This window comes from Oryctolagus cuniculus, chromosome 3 (genome assembly GCF_964237555.1).
Source record: "Oryctolagus cuniculus chromosome 3, mOryCun1.1, whole genome shotgun sequence".
NCBI classification, from domain to species: Eukaryota; Metazoa; Chordata; class Mammalia; order Lagomorpha; family Leporidae; genus Oryctolagus; species Oryctolagus cuniculus.
This window is the reverse complement of record NC_091434.1, coordinates 66,025,996-66,042,476: the sequence shown is the minus strand read 5'-3', so window position 1 is coordinate 66,042,476 and position 16,481 is coordinate 66,025,996. Positions and strand designations below refer to the sequence as shown.

Sequence of the window (16,481 nt, the reverse complement as noted above, 5' to 3'; positions counted from 1 at the left end):
AAACCCTAGAATAATCTGTGGAGACAAATATCAGAGCAGGTTGGAGAGAAGGACAGAGAAAACTTCTGGGTAGATGTTAATATTACAGGTAATAGCAGTAGATGTTATAGGAATTCAGTTGTTTTTAAAAACTGCACAGTTATAAGTGGTTAATTTCAATATATATAAATTTTCACAAGGAAAGTTCTATGAAAATAACTTAATTAGGGTTTGGGAGTGGACTGAATAGATAAAACAAGGATACCAGTTTACTGCCAAAAATTGTAGCCAGATAATGGGTACATGGGAGTTATTATCCTGTTTACTTCATATATGAAAATTTTCGTGATGAAAAGTTTAAAAAAAGGTAGCATACTTTCAGTTTTTATTTAATCAGAACTGGACATTCTTATTTATTATATGAATTAAAATAGGCAATCACTTAATACAGCTATTTTATACTGGCAAAATTCTAATAAGAAATGTAATTGGATTGTTAAATTTAAGTGGGGCAATCTGTGACTCTCCATGCTATTTGTGGGTCTTTAACCAATGATTGTTTTTCATATATAAACTTATGAAAATTACTGCTTTACTATTTTAAATATGCAAATATTCTATCATGCTTATTCTTTTTAACTGAATTTCCTGGTAGCCTAAAAATTATTCTGGTTAGTGTTAAGTTTAATGGTTTATAGAAGTACAGTCTACTCTTGGAGCCCAAAGTATTACCTAAATTGGATTTGTTTCTTTTGAATTAATTTTTAAGAAGTCCACTGACTATGTAAAAAGAGGATCTTTTTATATTTCTGCTTATTCCATTCTCACTTTATGGCAGATTGCGTTTTTCATTAATCAGTATGTTTTAATAGAAAGTAATAAAAAATGCAATAAAGTTTGTCTGCTTTCAGATAAAGAAGATTCACCTTATTTTTTCTAAAGCTCTGACCCAAAGTGCAATGATATGAAAAGTTTCCCCCCTGGGCCTTTTTTTCTTCTTTTTATTGTATTGTCACCTCTATCTATATGCTTATATGAAAGGCAGAGAGATAAAATCACAGAGAAAGAAACACAGATCTTCCATTTGTTGGCTCACTTCTCATCTACCCACAACAACTGGGGCTGGGCCAAGCTGAAGCCAGGAGCCTGGAACTCAATTTGAGTCTCCCACGTGGGTGGCAGGGACTCAAGCACTTGAGGCACCACCTGTTGCCTCCTAGGGTGTGCAATAGCAGGAAGCTAGAATTGGAAGTGAAGCCAGGACTTGAAGGCAGGCACTCTTAATATGGGATGCAGATGTTCCAAGGGCACTGCAATCTCTGTATCTGCCCATCCTCTTAAAATTCTTATTCTATCACTCTGCCTTTCAAGTAGATGAAAATAAATAAGTAAATGTTTAAAACTGTATTTATTTATTTGAGAAAGACCGAGAGGAAGAGCTCTCATCTTCAAATACTTACTGTGGCTTGGGCTGGGACAGAACTGGAGCCAGGAATTCTGTTCAGGTCTCTCATGTGAGTGGTAGGAACCAAGTCATTTGAGTTATCACCATTACCTCCCAGAGTACGCATTAAAAGGACACTGTAGTAAGGAGCCAAACGGAGCTGGATGTTGAACTCAGGCAATCAGATATAGGATGTGGGCATCCTAAATGCTAGGCCAAATGCCTGAAGCCCACCTCTACCCCCTTGGGTTTTAATGTCCTTCTCTGACCATAATCAACAATCGGGGGCTGACATTGTGCTGTAGTGGGTAAAGCCACTGCCTGCGATGCTGGCATCTCATACGGGTGCAGTTTGAGACCTGGCTGCTCCTCTTCTGATCCAATTCCCTGCTAAAGCACTTGGGAAAGGGAGCAGAAGATGGCCCAAGTGGTTAGTTCCCTGAAACAATGTGGGAGACCTGAAGAAATTCCTGGCTCCTGGCTTTGCCCTGGCTGTTGTGCCATCTGGGTAGTGAACCAACGAATGGGAGACCTCTCTCTCCATCTCTTACTCTCTTTCTGCAACTCTGATTTTCACATTAATAAATAAAACTTAAAAAACAAAAATTGGGGCTAGTGCTGTGGTGTAGTGCATGAAGCTGCTGCCTAGAGTGCTGTCACCCCATATGTGCACTGGTTTGAGTCCCAGCTGTTCTACTTTTTTTTTTTTTTTTTTAAGATTTTATTTCATCTCGGAGGTAGAGTTATAGATAGAGAGAGGGGGAGACAGAGAGAAAGGTCTTCCATCTGCTGGTCCACTCCCAAATGGCTCCAATAGCCCGAGCTGGGCCAATCCAAAGCCAGTAGCCAGGAGCTTCTTCCGGATCTCCCACGCAGGTACAGGGACCCAAGGACTTGGGCCATCTTCCAATGCTTTCCCAGGCCATAACAGAGAGCTAGATCAGAAGAGGAGTAGCTGGGACAGGAACCTGCACCCATATAGTACTTGTCTGGGTTAGTGCTGTGGCATACCAGGTAAAAGCCACTGCCTGCAGTGCCAGCATCCTATGTGGGCGCTGGTTTGAGACTTGGTTGCTCCACTTCTGATCCAGCTCTCTGCTATAGCCTGGGAAAGCAGTGGAAGATGACCTAAGTCCTTAGGCCCCTGCACCTGTGTGGGAGACCCAAAAGAAGCTCCTGGCTTTAGATTGGACCAGCTCTGGCTGTTGCGGCCATTTGGGTAGTGAACCTGCGGACAGATCTCTCTTGCTGTCTCTGCCTCTCTGTAATTCCATCTTTCATATAAAAAAATAAATCTTAAAAAAAAAGTAAATGTCTCTCCATTCCTACTATAGCTCATTTCTTCAAGCAACACTAACTTCTTAATGTTTTTGAAGAAGAACAGAAATATATAGTTTTCATTTTATGTACCATGTACAACGCCTGCTAACTTGTGTCCTATTTCCAAGTTTTAAAAAAACTATACAATCACTTATTTCAGTACTACTTTCAGAAGATGAAATCTAGCTTCAGCTGTAATACTCCTAGCTTCCACCAGGAGGAGAAAGAGCTTGTGTAAAAAGCTACAGTAACGAACCAGGTAAATCACAAGCCACAAGAATGCAAACTTTACTCCCAATCCACCCTATTTATTTAAGAACCATTAACAAGTGGTACTTACTAACTATGCTAACTGGAAGCTTTCCTTTGCCAATTTTTGTCTTTCTTCTACAGCATAATAAGAATAGTAAGAGTTCATAACTTTATAAAATGCAATGTAAACTGTGTTTTAAGCAGCTGTTCATGAAAAAAAAAACATTCAAAACAGAACAAACAAAATCCTGCTTACCATTTTTGCTTCTGACTGCACTGGTTGAGGGGAAGAAGGACCTGGGATTCCTGGAACACTAGGCACCATGGTGACTGGTCGAACAAGCTATGCAAAGGAAATTAAAAGAGAATTGCTGGAGAATATTTTCAAAATAAGATTTGTACTTCATTTGTTCAATGGTTGTTATAATAACTGAAGACTTTATAACAGAACATTATAAATTTATTTCTGCCTGATTATATATCTACGTCACACTTTTACTGACTTTACATCCTGATTTATCCTTCAAAAGCTGTTAATTTCTCTGAGACATGTACTGAACCGATCTTTCATTCTCATAATTTTGCTTCTCAATAGTCCTTTTTAGAATATCATAATAGTCAAAAAGATCAATGTGAAATTTCTCAGATTTGTCACACTTCTATTTTGAATTTGAAAGAATGTTTGTTTTGTTTTGTTTTGTTTTGTTTGACAGGCAGAGTGGATAGTGAGAGAGAGAGACGGAGAGAAAGGTCTTCCTTTGCCGTTGGTTCACCCTCCAATGGCCGCCACGGCTGGTGCGCTGCGGCCGGTGCACCGTGCTGATCCGAAGGCAGGAGCCAGGTGCTTCTCCTGGTCTCCCATGGGGTGCAGGGCCCAAGCACTTGGGCCATCCTCCACTGCACTCCCTGGCCACAGCAGAAAGCTGGCCTGGAAGAGGGGCAACCGGGACAGAATCTGGTGCCCCAACCGGGACTAGAACCCGGTGTGCCGGTGCCGCAAGGCGGAGGATTAGTCTAGTGAGCCACAGCGCTGGCAATTTGAAAGAATGTTAAAAGTTGTGTCAATGATATATAAAATTACACAATTCTGCTTTTTCAAAAATAAATTTTGTAAAATATATAAAGTTCTTTGATATATTAATATACTGAACACAGATAAAGTCTAATAATTTGCCACTTTTGTTTTTGCCTTTTTTATACTGAGAGAACAGTTATTATAAGTAAATTATATCAGGTCAAGTTGCTTTCATCACAGGTGCACTTAAGGATAACCAAACAATCTCAAATACATGGTAATAACATTCTCTCCCTCAAAAATTAAGCAGCAGACACCCTTTAAGTCTTTAAAAAAATCTTTGAAATAGTGTATTTTGTACAACAAAGTTCTATGTGAAAAGGGTACATTATCTAAAATTACCCCAATCAATGTTAATTTTGGATATTTAGATCACTTAGAAGAATTAGTAAATTTAAAAAAGTGAACACTGGCCGGCGCCACGGCTCACTAGGCTAATCCTCTGCCTGCAGCGCTGGCCGGGTTCTAGTCCCAGTCGGGGTGCCGGATTCTGTCCCGGTTGCCCCTCTTCCAGGCCAGCTCTCTGCTGTGGCCAGGGAGTGCAGTGGAGGATGACCCAAGTGCTTGAGCCCTGCACCCCATGGGAGACCAGGAGAAGTACCTGGCTCCTGGCTTCGGACAGTGCAGCGCGCCGGCCGCAGCGGCCATTGGGGGGTGAACCAACGGTAAAGGAAGACCTTTCTCTCTGTCTCTCTCACTGTCCACTCTGCCTGTCAAAAAAAAAAAAAAAAAAAAAAAAAAAAGTGAACACTTGTTCTTAGAAATATTGTTGGGGGCAAAAATCTAACCAAAAGTGTTAAAGTAGATTTTTAAAAATAATCTCAAAAAACTACAGGTGATTATCATACACTGGTCAATGATATGTATCAAGAAGAAAAAAAGTTACTTTTGTATTATCTAAATATCTAAGGCTGGGGCCAGCACCGTGGCACAGCGGGTTAAAGCCCGGGCCTGAAGCGCTGGCATCCCATATGGATGCTGGTTCAAGTCCCAGCTGCTCCACTTCTAATCCAGCTGGCCTGGGAAAGCAGGAGAAGATGGTCCAAGTCCTTGGGCCCCTGCATCCACATGGGAGACACAGAAGAAGCTCTTGGCTCCTGGCTTTGGATTTGGATTGGCACAATTCTGGCCATTGCAGCCATCTGGGGAGTGAACCAGCGGATGGAAATCCTCTCTCTCTGTATCTATCTCTCTGTAACTCTGTCTTTCAAATAATTAAAAATAAATATTTAAAATAAATACATACATACATAAATAAATACCTAAGGCTTAGAGTAAGATTTCCAGGAAGAGAATAATACAAAGATTAAAAGCTGTCATGTCATAAATAATTTAGATGAAGAAGTAAACTGTGTTCTGGAAAACTGTGCTAGATGGGTCAAAAAGCGGTTCTCAGATGAAAATCTGAAATGCTGAAAGACACCTTTGAAAAGTTTGAATAAAACTGTTTTCATGAATTCACATGTGAAAGTTGGGAAAAAAGGCATATTTCTCATTTTTATTATTCTAACCAATGTTATTTATTTATTTATTTGAAAGGCAGAAGTCAGAGAGAGAGGGAAGGAGACAGAGAGATCTGTCATCCTCTGGTTCACTCTTCAAATGCCTGCCATAACCAAGATTGGGCCAGGCTAAAGTCAGGAGCCAGGAACTCCACTGGGCTCCCATATGGGTTGCAGGGACCCAACTAGTTGAACCATCACCTGCTGCCTCCCAGAATGTGCATCATCAGGAAGCTGGAATTGGCAGCAGAGCTGGGACTTGAACCTAGTTACTCTGATTCTGTATGTAGGCATCTCAAGTGGTACCTTAACTACTAAGCCAAATGCCTGTCCTAAACAATGTGTTTTTAAATATTTTATAATCTACTAAGTACTATAACTAGGGGTTGGCACTGTGGCACAGTAGGTTAATCTTCTGCCTGCAGCACAGGCATCCCATATGAGTGCTGGTTCTAGTCCCGGCTGTTCCTCTTTCAATCCAGTTTTCTGCTATGGCCTGGGATAGCAGTGGAAGATGGTCCAAATCCTTGGGCCCTTGCACCCATGTGGGAGATTCAGAAGAAGCTCCTGGCTCCTGGCTTCGGATCGATGCAGCTCCGGCCATTGATGCCATTTAGGGAGTGAACTGGCACAAGAAAGACCTTTCTGTCTCTCCTTCTCACTGTAACTCTACCTCTCAAATAAAAAAATAAAATCTAAAAACAAAAAAATACAATAACTAGATATTTAATTGTCTATGTCTTTCAAATTTTATATATATTTGACTTGCCCTTACAAAACTTTTCTTTTGGATCTTCTCATTAAGAAAATGGGAGACTTATTACTTTAGAATGCTAAAATTTATTTGTTTTATTTATTTTAAAGGCAGAGTGACAGAAAAACAGAAACAGATCTTTCATCTTGATGGTTCATCACCAAATGCACACAACAGCCAGCTCTGGGCCAGACCAAAGCCAGGAGCCTAAGTACTCTATTTGGGTCTTCCACATGGGTGACAGGGACCCAAGTACTTGAGCCATCATCTGCTGCCTCTCAGAGTGAACATTAACAGAAAGCTATTAGAAATGGAGTGGGGCCTGAATACATTCATTCTGGCATCTTAACCACTGCAAACGTCTGTACCGCAAATGTTCAGAATGTTCTTAAGAATGCATGGGCCATCAAAGTAAATCTGTTAACTGAACTTGACCATCAAAGATCAAAGATTGTGTTTTTATAAAGAATTTCTAAATTAACTGAAATACCAAAGTTACCTGACAAGTGTTCTAGTACTATTTGAATTTTACAAATTCAGTCAAATAGAAATGGGGTAAATAAGGAATAAAGTTCATAGTGTAAAAAGTAAGGAAAACAAGATTGTTGGGAGAGGAAAATAGTTTATTTAATTATGTTTGCACTGAATGGTAGATGTTATTACCATAAATATCAATGAATAAACACTACTTACCACTATTATGTACTTTCTTAAATTCAGTTTTCATAAGTCAGTCCAGCAGCTTCAACTCTATTTTCTGATTACTTTATACAGACCAGATCTACTATAGTCTAAATTTGTAACTTACTGGGACTGCAGCTGGAACATGTACATTAGAACTTGTAATTGATGCAGGAATAGCAACAGGCATGGTTTGTCCATTCGGAAGATGCAATAGAAGAGGAAATGGGCCTGGCACAGGACTATGAAGAACAAAAGAAATGAAATTAAACAGATTCAAAGAAACCATCACTTAAAAATACAATAGTATTTTTACTTCTATTATTACAATATTAATAAATTTCTTAAGCACTGTAAACTTCAGAAATAAAATTATCTTTAAATATGTTTTTTAAAGATTTATTTTATTTGAAAGAGTTACGCAGAGAGTCAGGGAGAGACAGAGATTTTCCATCTGCTGGCCTACTCTCCACCCAGATGGCCACAACAGCCATAGCTGGGCAAGACCAAATCCAGGAGCCAGAAGCTTCCTCCAGGTCTCTCACATGGGTGCAGGGGTCCAAGGATTTGGGCCATCTTCCCACTGCTTTCTCAGGCCATTAGCAGGGAGCTAGACTGGAAGTGAAGCAGCCAGAACTTTAACTGGCACCTATATGGGATGCTGGTGCTACAGGCAGCAGCTTTATCTGCGAGGGTACAATGCCAGTCCCCAGACCATTATCCATCGGCTAACTCTCCAAATGGCCACAGCAGCCAGGGCTGGGCTAGGCCAAAGCCGGAGTCAGGAATGCCATCCAGATACTCCCACATGGGTGGCAGGGGCCCAAGCACTTGGGCCATCTTTTGTTGCCTTCCTAGGCAACAAAGCTGGATGGGAAGTGGAGTATTTGGGACTCAAACTGTAATACGGGATGCTGGCATCCTAAGTGGCAGTTTAACCTGCTATATCACAATGCTGGTGGGCCCTGAGAACTAGCTGCATTTAAGAACTGAAAGAAGTGTCATCTGGTAATAGAATAATTTTATATGTTTTGCCTTAAAGAGCATGAAAATATAAAAAATCATCTTAAATCAGCTATCTTAGGAAAAATCGTAACAAGAAAAACTTAATTCATACACAGTTCAATGACTGGGCTTAATCACTTACACAATTGGCCTATTGGAGGATGGTGCCTGGGTGATTACAGTACTTGAGGTTGGTGAAGGTACTGCCTGCTGAATAATTACACTTGAATCAGAACTTGTAAGCAGCACATTGGGAACCTGTAATGATGCTGGACGAACAATAGCTGATGTGGGCTGTGCAGTTTGTGCCAATGGTACCTCCTATTTAATAAAGACATAACAAAAAGCGTAGAATTTAAAATGCAATTAATGCATGTACCTTAGTGAACAGAACATAACACACTTGCAAACACATTCATAGGGTAATGCTTAACCTCTCAAATTAGTATCTCAAGTGAACTAAAAAGAAATTTTAGAAGTAGTTGTAAAGGTTCACAGGCAATGTTCAATTAATTTTTAAAAACCTCAGCGTTTTTTTCAGTAAAACTTATTTTCATGTCAATTCAGAAGTAAGTCAGGTTGGACAATTTGGCTATAATTCCAAGAGAATTTTAGTAAAAAAGTAAAAACACGATCCACTCTCAAGAATTAGAAAACTTTAAAATCTATAAGGGAACACCTAAGTCTACTTCCTCATTTTACTGTACAAAAAGAAAACAGGTCCAGAGAAATTTCGCTATGATTAATACAAATTCAACAATGGAAATGTTAAACTATTAACTAATCTTAGGCCATCTTTCCTATATCAAAAACTTCAATAACAAAAGGCCAAGTAATACTGATACCTTGAATACAAAATAATTACTGGAGTGAACTTTCCAAATCAAAGGGAGCTGGAACTTATGATGCAGCCAGGACTGTAAAGATGATCTTTCCCATCTCACTTCAGCTTAACAGGTTAGGAAACATAGAGATTAAGTGCCTTATACAGAACTCCTTAACCAGTTACTATAAAAAATGGGTCCTACTGTGTTCTTTTTGAATTGGCCTTTATGCTGTCACTTATTTTAGAATTTTATTAAGCTATACCAGAAGGATAAATTAGTCCTTTAATGACTTCATTTATTCAACAAGTTTGAGAACTTATATCCTGAAGGACAAGCTTCAGGAAGATAGAGACAATGAACAAGAAATAAACAAGAATATATCAGATTATAACAAGTATTAAGTATCACAGAATAATAAATGTAATACAGTAAAACAGTGAAAGATTACTGAGGATTAGGTAGAGTTGGCGATATTAGATGAAACAGTGAGGGAAGGTGAGCATCTCTTTGCACAAATGGCATTTAAATCAATACTAAAAGGATAAGGAGTAACATATTCCAAGCTGAAGAAAATACTACATATGATGTCTTGAGGCAGGAAAAATATAGTAGTATTTGATAAACTCAACAGAGTGGCTGGCCAGCGCCACAGCTCACTAGGCTAATCCTCCGCCTGCGGCGCCAGCACCCCGGGTTCTAGTCCTGGTCGGGGCACCAGATTCTGTCCCGGTTGTACCTCTTCCAGTCCAGCTCTCTGCTGTGGCCCGGGAGTGCAGTGGAGGATGGCCCAGGTCCTTGGGCCCTGCACCCGCATGGGAGACCGGGAGAAGCACCTGGCTCCTGCCTTCGGCTCAGCGTGGTGCGCCAGCCGCAGTGGCCATTAGGGGGTGAACCAACGGAAAAAGGAAGACCTTTCTCTCTGTTTCTCTCTCTCACTGTCCACTCTGCCTGTCAAAACAAACAAACAAACAAAAAAACTCAACAGAGTGGCATGAAGTGAGAATGTGTGGGCAGATAATACAGATCAAAGAGGGCAGATGCTAAAGCATGTGAATTATCTTTAAAATGGCAAAGGCGATGGAAGCAGGAAGTAAAAGATGATGCTTAAAATGGTGACACTGAACACAAATAGAAGAAAACAAAATCTAAGATATATTCTGGAAGTAGGTCCAGTAAGATCTGCTGTTGTTTTCAGTGTGGAAAAAAAAAAAGAAGAATTAGGACGATCCCTAAATTCTTGGTTTGAGCAACTAGATTGGTAAAGAAAATCTACTGAGATGGGGAAAACTGAGGATGAATCACGGGCTTTGACACAGATGTATAAAGTTTAAGAAGTCTATTAAATATAGAAACATCAAGATGGAATTGGTATAAATTTGAGAGTTATCAGTATAGAGATGTATTTAAGTTTTGGGTCTGGTTGGGCAAGAAGGGTAAGAACTGATTTTTTTTACAACTTGGTATAGCTATGACCTACCCAAAGGGAGTCAATGACTAAAGAATGTAGGAAGTAGGAATACATCTAAAAGATGCTGAAGCAGCCATGAACAGTGAGAAATTGCTAAGTGTGAGGGGACTGGAATGTTTTCTAAGAAGATCTCCAAGATTTAACATTTTTAATAACTGTAATAATGTGGAAAAAAACTTAATATCCAAAATAAACAAAATAATGAAATACATTAAGATACTGATGAGATAAAGTACAACTATGAAAAATGCCTGCAACAGCTGAGGTTGGTCCAGGCAGATGCTAGTGGCTTGAAACTCCATTTGGGTTTTCCATGTGGGTTGCAGGGACTCAAATAGTTAAGTCATCATCTGCTGCCTTGTAGATGCTTTAGCAGGAAGATGGTTTGGAAGCAGAATAGCTGGTACTCAAAACAGGTTCTCCAATATGTAATGTAGTCCCAAGTGCTGGCTTAACCTGATATGTCACAAAACCTGCCAGCTCATTTTTCTGCATTCCTCAAGTTTTTATGAGGATATAATTTCAAAATCAGAAAAGGAAAATGAAAAGAACTGGAAAAAAAAAAAAAAACTAAGATCAAAGCATTTGTTCCTAGATGAAAAGTTACTTCAGACAGAAGACACTGTTATCATCATAGGAGATGACAACTCTGTTACTGTGCCTAAAGGGATAAGATGTGGAGGTGGAAGAGAGTGATATTAATGATTCTGATATAGTGGAGGCCTAGGCTAATGTATGTGTGTTCTAACAAAAAAGTTGAGCAAGTAAAGTAATCATGACAACAACAATAATAAAATAAAGCTTATAGAATAAGGATATAAAAATATTTAATTATATACTGTGTATTTCATGCTGTTATTAGAAAAGAGTAAAAAAGTTAAAAAAAATCAAGAAGTTCATAAAGTAGAAAACTACAGTAGGCCAAGGTTCATTTACTAAAGAAAAAAAAAATTTCATTTTATTTGAAAGGTAGAGTTACAGAGAAAGGAAAAGAGATGGGGAGAGATAGATCTTCCATCCCCAGGGTTCATGTACCAATTTGGCCACAATGGCCAGGGAGGGGCCAGACCAAAGCCAGGATACAGGAGCTGTATCTGGTCTCCCACGTGGGTGGCAGGGGCCCAAGTCTTAGGGTATGTTCTGTTGTTTTACCAGGTGCATTAGCAGGGAGCTGGATCAGAAGTGGAGCAGCCCTAGTGCTGCTCGAACTAGTGCCCATTTGTGATGCCAGCGTTGTAGGCAGCAGCTTTACCTGCTATGCCACAATGCTGGCCCCCAAAAATGATTTTAAACTGTAAGTTTAGTGTAGCATAAGTATACACAGTAGTGTACAGCAATGTCCTATGCTTTCACATTCACTCACCACTCACTGACTCACCAGGGCAACTTCCAGTCCCACAAACTCCACTCACAGTAAGTGTCCTAAACAGGTGTACCACTTCAAAAATCTTTTATATCATATTTTACTGTACCATTTCCATGTTTAGATACACAAAAACTTGCCATTGTGTTACAACCGCCTATACTATTAGTTATAATACATCTGGGTTTTATCCTAGAAGCAACAGGCTGTACTACATACCTTATATGTGTAGGCTAAACCACCACATAGCCTATACGTGTAGGCTTCTGCAGGTATACTCTGTGATATTCACACACTAACAAAGTTACCAACTGATGCATTTCTCAAAACATGTCCATTTTGTTCTCTGACATATGACTATATTTCCTAATTGGTAACTTCTGATATAGTAGGTAAGGTCCAATAAATTACAGTTTTCGAATAACATAATGTAAAAGAGAATATTGCCATTCTCTTTTTTATGTCACATCATCTCTTCCTCTGTGCACCACATGGTGCTCCCAAATAAGTAAGTGTTCATTCTATGTGCTTATGAACAAACAAGTAATCAAGTAGTAGCACAAGCATAGGCCAGGGGGGTCCAAGTTATTACCAGGGTATTCCAGATGCTATCATCATCATGGTTGCTGCTAACCAAGATCCACTGCTGAGAATAACTAGTTCTTTATCCTTTGAAAGCCTAAATAATCATTGCTCATACAAGTTACTAGTTGTACAGATTTCTTAATTAAGCTGCTGATCTGAAATTCTTGGGATACCATGGATACCAGAAAAAAATTCATGAAAATGTATGCTATGAAAAAACTATGCATGGATTTGAAAGTTCTTTTTCACCAAAATAAACTTTTTTCCATAAACTTACTGAAGTGCCCTCATCTAAAGGTAACTAACCAACAAAATACAGAAAAACCACATTAAATGGTAAATTTACATTTCCCTCTTAAAGTAAGTTTTATCTAAAATGACTCTTATTCTCCCCTATAATTTCTCTGTGTTTAAGTTGATTATGTATTAATGGGGTGGGAAACATACAGTCTGTGGGCCATACAAGACCTGTGAAATCATTTGGTCTGGCCCTGCCAAGGCAACCACAGGTGGTACTCAAAATTCAATAAATCTACAGCAGGCTGATTTTTAAGTTGATAATTTTATATGGCCCACAAATGATGTTATAATAGCCAAATGGACCTTGGCAGAAAAAAATGCTCCCCAGCCCTGAATAAAGAAGGAATCTTCTTTCCCTGAAATATTTGGCTAGTCAGAGGCTTTTACACATTAAAAATTAAACTTTACTTGGGGTACCAACTTTTTCCTCCTTAGCTTATATGCTATCACAAATATAACATTCTAACCTTTTCATCACTGGTAGTAGACTCTGGGTGAGGTAAAGGACTATCCTGGTGAGTTGTTTCTACAACAGAAGGCTCCTCAATTTTACTTCTTATGATGGGTGTTGCAAGAGGGGATAAATCTAGAGGCATCTAAAATGTAAACAATAAATAAAGAAAATGTCACAAGTTCAAATGTAGGCCATTAGAAAGTATGAAGTATAAGCTAGCAATATTTTTTCTATCAAAAGTACTCTTCTCTTAATTTTACGATTAACAACGTACTTTTTTAATGTCGTCTTCTGAAGCTTTCTTGAATTCATTCTCAAATGGACTTGCCAACTCATTAAACAAACCCACTTCTTCACAGTTTTTCAAGAATCTTGTTGGAGTTGGGGTCTGATCTGAAATAAAGTCAAGAAGTAATCACACAGACTTAAATATTGTATACCATATTAAGATTCTAAAATATAGCAATAAGTTAACAAATTAGAAGGACTGGTTCAGTCACAGTTGTTAATTCTCTCTTTGGAAAGACCTCTTCCTTTAAAGCAAACAAAATCTGGTTAAGTTTCTGTTGCACTTCCAGGTATTTCCTCCAACTTTGGGAACCATAAAGGATGAAAGAAGTCTTTTGCTCCTTTGTCCACCCCTTCACTCTCCCTTGAGTGGCATGAACATCTTCTACGCAAGAGATAAACTATTATCATTATCTAACACAGTGATAAGAACTTTTAAAAAAAACTTACATTACTAAAAATTATTATAATCTCAATACATGCATTTTGGGTAAAACTAGGATAAGAGCATGTATATTTATTTTAACTTGGCACTTCCACTAGCTGTTCATAATGTATTTTGAAAGCAAGCTTAAATTAAAACAGTATCTTTAGTAGGTAGATTAAAATACCACAAAGAAGAAAAAGAAAGTGAAAAGTCCTGAAAACAAAACAAACTCCTTATTACTATCTACTAAAGCTGATTGTTCAACTTTAGCATATTTTATAAGCTTGGTCTTAACGTTCTAGCTTAATTTCTAGGCAAATAAAATAACTACTTTTTTTACAACTTCAAATATTTTAGCTATACTTAAATTTGCAGCTTATGTTGTTTACATATATATATATATATATATCTACAGAACAAATGTCAGTTAAAGTCTAGGTTGAATGAAAGATAGTAAATTTTGCTCATTTAGTTGTATTGTCCCCAATGCTGTTTATTTATGTTGATTATAATTGGTAGCATATTCAAACTTTGTTAGTATTTTATCTACTTTAGGGCATGAATTTTATAAGTTATTTTAAGGATTTCACCTAAGCTAAATAAAAGTAATCTATTAAGAGCTCTTTTATGAAATTAAATTCAAATATTTATTAACTATTGTGTTTCACAATGGTAATTACTATTTTACCTTTCCCCCTAACATACACAAAGTGTATTAATATTTTTTCTACACATAAATATATTCAACATCAAAATAACCCATTTGTCATACACATTAGACATACTGCAGGCCTATCTTGGTCACTATTAATCATATCAAATTACTGCCTATCAGTATAATCTTTAACCTATACCCTACTCTTATCTCCAAAATCATGCTACATTGAAGGCTTCATGTACATGTATCAGCTTAAGTCCCTCATGACTGAATTAATAAGTCAAACATAAATTTAACTCTTCTCATACCCAAAAGGTTTGCCTATCTAAGCTCTTTAGAAAGCTCACAACTCAGGGAGAGAAAAGTCTTGAAATGCATAAGCATAGATCACTTTCATTAATGACTACTGGGACTGTTAGACTTAAGTAAAGCCAACATAGACACAACTGTGTAACATGCAGATTGCATATGGCTACTGATCATCAGATATATACCACACACATCATGTGTTACAAAGCAATATAAACTGTTCAACATGTCAGTAAAAAAATGGTCAAATGCTGTGTTTGAACGTGTTGTATTTTTCTATTCCATTAAATACAAACAGGAAAATAATTTCTAGAAACCAACTTCAAAACACTTTTTGAGTTAAAATATTAGAGAGATTGCTTTAAGACATTAAGTTTCACAGAAACAAAGATCTTCATGCCTAGGAAAGTGAACTTTTCAGCTTGTTTTTATTTTTTTTTTTTGTTGTTCTAGGTCTTATTATCTGATGCACAGAAGACTAAAGAAATGCATTATTCATTCTTCTACACTTCCTTTCATTTATGGAACTGAAGACCTACTGAAATTCCCTATATCTTTCCTACATAAATTATCTCTGATAGATTGACTACTTTTTGTTATTCCCCATTTCATTACAACCTTTTGATACTGAAAGTACAGGAAAATCAACCAATATTTGCTGTGTTACCTATGCAAAACATTGCATATGATAATTTGATGTATATACTAGTTGTTTAAAAGTACTAATATTACTAAGTTTTCGGACATAATTCCAGACTTACAAATAGTATAACCTAAGGTGTGCAAGAAAGAAGAATCTAGAGTTAATTTGAGTATCTGAAATGCAAATTTATGTGACTGTGATAGAAAAGTGTCTAAAATTTATATTAAATGTTTTATATCATAATCCTTATAAAATACATATAGTAAAATTATTCATATTTTGTATATACACAGATGTGTGTGTGTATATATACTGAAATAACTAGCTAATATAGCATGAAATGAATAAATCAATGCATGAATTGGGTTTCTCTTTTCACATAATATGAAAAATAATTGCTTACATAATACTGTATGTATGTAGGGTCAACACACACGAAAAAAAGCACCTAATGAATTCAGGACCCCTTACGAGTATTTTACTAAGACAAATGTTTTGTTTGGAAAAAAAAAAAATTCTAATCCGGAAATTTGCTAGGTCTTGCTCTCCAACAGGAGGAGCTTCATCCTTTTCTGTCTTCACACAGCCTTGTAAATCAGGTGCCAAGACAGCTAAAAGAAACGTTGACTAAATATATTAGTTCAATTGTAAGAAAAACGTAAATTTTGTAAATGGTATGAATGATGTTCCCAGAGTTCTAATTAACTTCCATGAAACTGACATTGAAATCTCTACTTGAAAATCACACAAAATGTGAAATGAATGGTCAGAAGGAAACATGGAAATGTAATGGGTAAAATACATGTTGCCAACATTTATTGTAAATGAAGTCATTGGAATATCACCAGATTATATTATTTACAGAGAATACACAAAAATTGTGCACATTCCAGGTGAAATATGTATATAAGCTATTAATAAAAGCATATACTAACCAGCCACAATGACACTGTCATTACGTGCTGGACCAAATTTCAGTGTCATCTCATGTTTATGTTTATGGACAGCCAAATGATCCTCGTTGGTAAAACGCTGTGGCAAAAATTTTAAGATACAGTTAAGATTTTCAATTTGATCAAATAATTAAAATGATAAGGAAATTCATTTCCACAACATGTAAAACCACCATTAACAGTGAAATAGCAGT

General features: G+C 37.4%; 1 protein-coding gene across 20 annotated transcripts in view; it reads right to left on the bottom strand.

The window, feature by feature from the left end:
- Nucleotides 1-16,481, bottom strand: part of ATF2 (activating transcription factor 2) — a 107,583-nt gene that overhangs the window by 39,713 nt on the left and 51,389 nt on the right. For 12 of the 20 annotated variants that reach the window (XM_070070661.1, XM_070070663.1, XM_051848480.2 and 9 more), the window contains 6 exons: nt 16,270-16,366; nt 13,284-13,402; nt 13,023-13,151; nt 8,155-8,333; nt 7,135-7,249; nt 3,252-3,338 (listed from right to left, as the gene is read on the bottom strand). In XM_070070661.1, coding sequence (XP_069926762.1) covers nt 3,252-3,338; nt 7,135-7,249; nt 8,155-8,333; nt 13,023-13,151; nt 13,284-13,402; nt 16,270-16,366 — 726 coding nt within the window. The remainder of the gene's footprint in view (nt 1-3,251; nt 3,339-7,134; nt 7,250-8,154; nt 8,334-13,022; nt 13,152-13,283; nt 13,403-16,269; nt 16,367-16,481) is intronic. The other 8 variants (XM_070070665.1, XM_051848488.2, XM_051848486.2 and 5 more) reach the window with 1 other exon arrangement.